General features: G+C 30.6%; 1 protein-coding gene across 1 annotated transcript; it reads left to right on the top strand.

Annotated features, from left to right (window-relative positions):
- Nucleotides 1-431: 431 nt before the first annotated feature.
- LOC139857949 (transcription factor bHLH110) lies at nt 432-6,705 on the top strand. The gene is made up of 7 exons (XM_071846795.1): nt 432-1,133; nt 1,524-2,172; nt 3,351-3,491; nt 3,791-3,856; nt 5,274-5,339; nt 5,766-5,825; nt 6,223-6,705. The coding sequence occupies exons 1-7, from the start codon at nt 1,030-1,032 to the stop codon at nt 6,343-6,345; spliced, it is 1,209 nt and encodes a 402-aa protein (XP_071702896.1). The 5' UTR covers nt 432-1,029; the 3' UTR covers nt 6,346-6,705.
- The last annotated feature ends 241 nt before the right edge of the window (nt 6,706-6,946 follow it).

Genomic DNA, 6,946 nt, shown 5'->3' with positions numbered 1-6,946 from the left:
AGTTTCATAAGGTTTTGGATATTATTCTCGCACCACGCACCAAAGAAAATTGTGTCGTCCGCATATTGGAGATGTGAAATGGGGATCTTTTCAGCTCCAATCTCAACACCCGTGAACAAATTATTCAACACGGCGGTTTTGGTCAAAACATTTAGACCCTCCGCCGCCAAAATAAAAAGGAAGGGGGAAAGCGGGTCCCCCTGCCTTACACCACACTCTAATCTAAATTCGTTGGTAGGTGACCCGTTAACAAGGACCGAGAGCGAGGCCGATTTGAAACAAGAAAGAATCCACTTTTTCCATTTTGAACCGAAACCCATTATTCCCATAATCTCCATTAAGAATTTATAATTATGTTTAATTAATAATTAGCAACCATAATCATATTCCTGTAATTGCAGTTGTTTATCTAGTTCCACCCCACCCTACCTGGTTAATTACCCATCATTCCCCATGCCATTAGATCAATATATTATATATATGTAATATGTGTATGTGTATGTGTATAAATTTTTAATTATTCAGTACTATTTGTTTAAAATATTCTATATATTTAAGTTGATGATGGTGCAACAACATAAATAAAAAAATTCAGTGAAAAGAGAGGTGTCTCTGAAGCTGAAGGGTATATTTCTTTTTTCTTGCTTTGCTTTTTTCAAGGTTACTTTAAGAAGAGACTTTAAAAGAGTGAAGAGTGCAGCAGATACTATGAAAAAGAATATAACTTGAAACACATACAAGTATGTGTAGTATAGTATTTTATTTATAATGGGTGTCACCTCAATTTTTGAATTTGAACTTGGTATAGAGATTCTTTAGTAAAAAAAAAAAAAACTTTAGTTTATGATCACAAAGCTTAATAAATTTTAATTTTTCTTGGGATTTTCAAGATCCCATCCTCCTTTTATGCCTTTGTTCTTTACATTTTTTTTGTGTAAGTTTTATTAAAGAAAAATAATAATTCAAAAGGTGATTAGAATAGCACTAGCAGAAATATATATTATAATTTTTCAGTCATAAAAACTACATATGGAGTCTGCAAATTTTCATCAACAACAACAACATCAAGATCATCATCAGCCTGTGCTTGACTCTTCTTGCTATGAACTTTCTTGGTCCCAAAATCCTATCTTGTAAGTTACTCTATATTGGTTTCTATTATTGGAAACTTAGGTTTACATTCTAGACTAATTATCTGATATACTAGCCTTAATTAATTGCTTGTTAGATAGATTCATATTTGTGTGCCAAGAAACCACACATGTACAAGCATCAAAGTTTCAAGCTTTTTTCTACATGTACAAGCATCAAAGTTTCAAGCTTTTTTTCTACTTGTACAAGCATATATCAAAGTTTCTAGCTTTTTTAATTCTTGCAAACTTGATCATTAATCTTCATTAGGGTTTTGAACTTTTGATCTGATTTCATGATATTTGTAATGCTACAATAGAGTAGTTCAAATAAACCGTGTGTACGTTTTTTTTTTTTTTGTTTTATCTCTTACTTCTTACTAAATTGTGCAGGAACAGTACTATAAACAACGATACGGACGAATCAAGAGATTTGAAGCAGAAACAACTAGACAATAACATAAACTTTGTGCCAAGTCACAATCCTATTGAAAGCTTCATGACCCACGAATTGCAACGTCTCGCAAGTATCAAAGATGAATTCGCATGCTCAGAATCATATCCAAAGTTTTCAGATTTATTAAGCAGTAGCCCTAGTTCCAGTATTGAAGATTTGCACTTAAACAACCCTTCTCAAGGATACAACAACAATCAAGATTTGTTGCTTACAACGTTTTCGAACGGGTGTCAAATCGAAGGTGGTCAGTTTATGGATCAATTTTCAAATGATCATAGTTCAAATAGACAGTACCAAAACTGTTCTAGTCGAACAACGTCTAGAGGGATTTTTAGCCAGATTCTTCCTACGATAAATATATCAAATTTGAATCAATCTCAAGCAGCTGCAGTTTCTTCAAACGCATTTGATATGAATTTACCAGCTTTAGATCTGTTTGGTTCACCAAGATTTAATGGCAATTTTAGCCATAATTCTTCATTTAATCCTCATCAAGTTGGAAGCTTTTTCAAAGACACTTGTTTGTCATATGGGCTTGATCAGATGCATCAACTAAATCACAGACCAGTAATTTGCAATAGTAAAGTAAGTTTCTTTTCATTTTATTATTATATATTTGTCTCATTCATTTTTATAAAATAAAAATTTTCATTATAGATAAAGCATATAAATATGAAAGGGATCCTAGGCATTATAACCTAAAAAAAACAACCTACATGCTTTGATGATTTGTTTAATTAGCATGTAGGTTAATCAAATAGTGTAAGAGGTAATTAGTGATCAAATATATCATATTTGTCATTTTAGTAAAAAACTTTTAATTAAAGTGACTTTTTTTTAAGGATGTGTCAATATATAAATAAACAGCAAAAAGTTTTTGTTTTTCCAGTAATGTAGATTACTCCAAATTTTTAGTCTTACTAAAGAAGTTATGGTTAACTTTTTCATCTATGTTTTGTGACCACAAATTATAAGTTTTCAGAAGTGCAAATGACATAGATTTATATGCATGTTTTTCTTTAGTTTCATGTAAGGCTATATAATTCTCTTTTAGTAAAAATAAATATTTACATGTTTTCTTCCAAACTAGCCAGAAAGCAAGGCAACTGATTTTGAGTAAAAATAAATATTTACTTTCGTCTTTCGTTGTATTTTCTAGCTTCTTGCTAGTTCATATTTTATATAAAATTTTCCTTTAAAAAAAAAAAAAAAAATTTAGGATGAACACTAATTAATATTGCCTACAAAAACAGTTTGTTACTTTATGCTATTTGCCATTTCCAAAACTAGCTATTGTATATGTTTTCCAAGAAATTAGGCTTATGTTGACAAAATGGAAGGTTTTTTTTTAGTTAAAACATACATACAGTCACAAAAATTCGTTAATTACTAGTTGACAAGGAATTAATGTTTCACCTGTCAAATATGATATCTAATCTAGACTAGATTCTTAATTAATAAATAAAAGATGGGTCTTTTCTAAGAAATGAGAGACACTAATTACTTTATTTTTATCTTTTTGTTGCAAAAATTTCCACTTTTTTTTACAAATAAATTCCTCCTAAACAAGTAAAAGTTGCCTTTATGTTTTTCTTTCCTGCTCAAATGATACCTTCAGCTTTATACATTACATTCATATCTTTACTTTGATTCTTTCCTAAAGTTATCTTAAACATATATAAGTACAATATTCTTTGAAATGATTTATAATTAATGTTCAAATTAAACTGAAATTTTATGAGTGTCAAACTTTATTATTTCAGATATCATCAGCATTAAACAGTAGAACAAGCTGTACAGAAGCAAAGAGATCAGCTACTAATTACATGGACACAAAGGCTACTCAAGCCACAATACCAAAAAAATCGAAAGTGGAACCGCGTGTTTCATGTGCACCTTTTAAGGTTATCATCTTTTTTTTTTCACGGCTTTAAGGTTATCATCTTTAGTTTCATACGATAATAATTAAAATGCTCTAATCTTTATCAACTACGGACCGGGTATTAATTAATTACTTCTATCAAAGTGTCATATGAGACGGTTATTTTAATTAGTTCTAAGCTGAAATATTGTCATATGCATGTCGCGCTAAATCAAGCAATTAGTTAGCAAGTAGATTCAAATATTTATGGATAGATTTATATGCATGAATTCTTGATTTAATTGAGTTTAAATCAACAATATGAAATTTGTTTTGATTTAGGTAAGAAAGGAGAAATTAGGAGATAGAATTGCAGCCCTTCAGCAAATGGTGGCACCTTTTGGGAAGGTACGTACGTACGTACTACTCAAAAGTTGGTGGCTTTCTTTTCCTTTTTACAGTATAAACTAAATACGGAGTATTTATATCTATACCTTTTTATTTTATTTACATTTATATTTATATTCTGATTATAATTATATATATGAACTTCAAGAGCAAGTTATCTTCTTGTTTTAATTTTAATTATTTAGTCTAAAACCCGGCCCAACTTTAAGACATAGTACTGTCCTAGAACAAATTATTTAGCTACTATACTTTCCTATCGCACTATCTAATTACACGAGTAAATTGATTTATTTACTTATTTTTTTTATTAGCTAGCTTGAAAAGAAAGTAGATATAAATAATATATATATCTTTTATCTTTTATAATATAAGATTATCGTGTCTTAAAAAAAACTAGCTTCTCATGATGAGATTTTTTCTGTTCACGTCATTCGCGAGGGTAAATATTTTTACCCATACTTTAGCCCAACACAACGTATTTTCTTACCATTTCGTTAATGACGTTTGAATTTAAATCTATTGTAAAAGTATAACAACGTTAGACATATATCTTGTAATGGTTTCACACATCTAATTAACTATTAACTGTATTACGGAGTATACATTTTTTATATACATGCTAGAAACCAGCTCACTTGGAACTGGTATATCATTTCTCTTCACGTACATTTGCTATTAATTTGTTTTTAACATAAGAAAAAGCATCTACTAACGCTAATTTTAATACATTTAATTTACTCATAATAACTAAACTAAAGATATTTAAACAGTTTGAAATTGCTTGAAATATTATCTTGAAACATGGAATCTATGAATCTAATATATTCGATCTACCACGTAATAGTTTGAATGTTACTTAGACTGAACATAACCCAGCGTCAAATCGCCGGTGTGAGATGAGATGGCACGGTTGATAGAGGCTGACGCCGGTTAACCCAGCGTCACTTTTTGACGGAAACCAGCGAGGGTTAAAATCTTGACGGAAGGGTTAAAAGTTGAAGCAGCCAATGAATGGATTTTGTGATTTTAATATTAATATATTTTTGTAATTAATTTATTTTTTTCACCCTAATTCCCAATCAGATTTTACCACATCACCCTTCAAATATTTGACACAAAAACTTGACATTTTGGGTTAACGGATGTCAAATACAGCCACAATCAAAAACTCACTTTTTCACCAAAAAAGTGCACAATCCGACTCTGACATCAAAATCAGGTTAGGAATAGTCTTAGCTAGTTTTTAATTTTTAATTAAACCGTATATAATATAATAAAGTATATTATATATATAGTAGTATATTATATTGTATGTGTATACATAATCTGATAATCAGGAACACTTTTCGACCCATACTATTAGATAAGTAATTAATATTTAACAATTAACGATTAATTTTGTTGGAGAATATTGCAGACAGATACAGCATCAGTGTTAATGGAGGCTATTGGATATATAAAATTCTTACAAAATCAAGTCGAGGTATATATTATGTTTAACTCCTATATTTTTTCAAAACATTCTTCTTGATTCTCACAAAACCAGCTAGGTTTTAATTTATACGAGTATTATTTACTCCGTATATATATTTAGATATTATGTTTAATGTTTAATGTTTAATTTAAAATTTAATTAATTAACCTTATTTTGGTTCATCTTATATGCGATGCCTTATTTAATCAACTATCCGTTTTTATTTATTACGTACCTTACACTCCATATATATCAATTTGGACCAAAATTAACTACAAATTTAAAAATTATTTAGTACTCTGTAGTTATTTTTATTTTATTTTATTTTATTGACAAATAGACAATTATTTTAAAACGGATATATAAATAATAACGTGAAATTCTATATTACGATAAAAGGGGTACAGTTATATAATTAAGTTTGATAATTTGCAGACATTAAGTGTGCCATACATGAAGTCAGCACACAAGGCCAACAGACTACCGACACGAGGGGTACGTAATGAATCGAGTAAAATACGAATTGAATATCGACATTATGATAGCCGTAAGATATTGGTATGTTAATGGTGACATGACTTTTCATAAGTGAGGGCAGGGGTTCAACTCCCGTGTGCTACAAAAATATTTTCCTTGTGGTTTCAGACGTTTCAGACGTCTATGCGTTTGAGCCTCACCCGAGGGGGTTTGATGACCATATGGATTTGTGTTGGGAGTTTGCTCCCGAGGGGCGGTAAGACTGTTAATGGTTTGTCCCAAGGAAATGACTGGGTGAGTGGGTTTCAACATCGCGTTCAGTCCCCCGTCAGTGACTCTTAGAGTCTTAGTCGCAGTTGAAAAAATTGACATTGTGATCTATACTAACATATTTACATATCATGTTCACATTTAGGTTTGTGTGGAGGATGAGAATGAAGAAACGAGAGATCTTAGAAGTCGAGGGTTATGTCTGGTACCATTGTCATGCTTGTCATACGTTACTGATGGAGGTGGGGGCGTTTGGTCGGGCCCCTAGCTAATGGATCAATTTCAAATCGATCATGGTCACTCTTCAGTACAATCAAAATTGATTTTATATATGTTGTGATTGTGATGAGATGAAATGGGATGAGATGGGACACCTAGCTAGCTAAGATAAGCATAATTAACCATATATTGTTATGTAGCTAAATCTCATAAGTGGTAGCTAATTGATTAAATGTATTAAGAAGGCTAGCAAGGTAGCAATAGAGAATTTAATTCTCATATGTTAAATTTTGTGTAATATGGAGCAAATTTGGTCATCTTTTAGATGATGTTACATCAAGGATGGACCACGTTTGATCCATGTTTGATCCATGTGTTAAAATTATTTATCAATTATTAATGTAATGTGTCGTGGTGGTTCTAATACTAATCCTTATTCTTATTGTATTCAACGAACTAGAATCTTTTTTTTTTTAAAAGCAATAAAAATTTCCATTACCAAAAAACAAATACAAGATGCTGCAAATGGGTAGCAGCATACACCATAAGCTCCTAATACATCGCAATCTAATCACTTAAATATATGCTGAGTTAGTACATTACACATACAATTGATTTAACTATGTAATCGCCAAGTAACTATCCGGATT

This window comes from Rutidosis leptorrhynchoides, chromosome 7 (assembly GCF_046630445.1).
Source record: "Rutidosis leptorrhynchoides isolate AG116_Rl617_1_P2 chromosome 7, CSIRO_AGI_Rlap_v1, whole genome shotgun sequence".
In the NCBI taxonomy this organism is placed as follows: domain Eukaryota; kingdom Viridiplantae; phylum Streptophyta; class Magnoliopsida; order Asterales; family Asteraceae; genus Rutidosis; species Rutidosis leptorrhynchoides.
This window is presented reverse-complemented; position numbering and strand designations above follow the sequence as displayed.

Bases quoted from the DNA above. Each gene is read 5' to 3' on its own strand.
- LOC139857949 (XM_071846795.1), top strand. From the start codon at position 1,030: ATGGAGTCTGCAAATTTTCATCAACAACAACAACATCAAGATCATCAT. The intron at 3,492-3,790 runs GTTATCATCTTT...GTTTTGATTTAG, and splicing joins TTTCATGTGCACCTTTTAAG to GTAAGAAAGGAGAAATTAGG. The intron at 5,340-5,765 runs GTATATATTATG...GATAATTTGCAG, and splicing joins TCTTACAAAATCAAGTCGAG to ACATTAAGTGTGCCATACAT.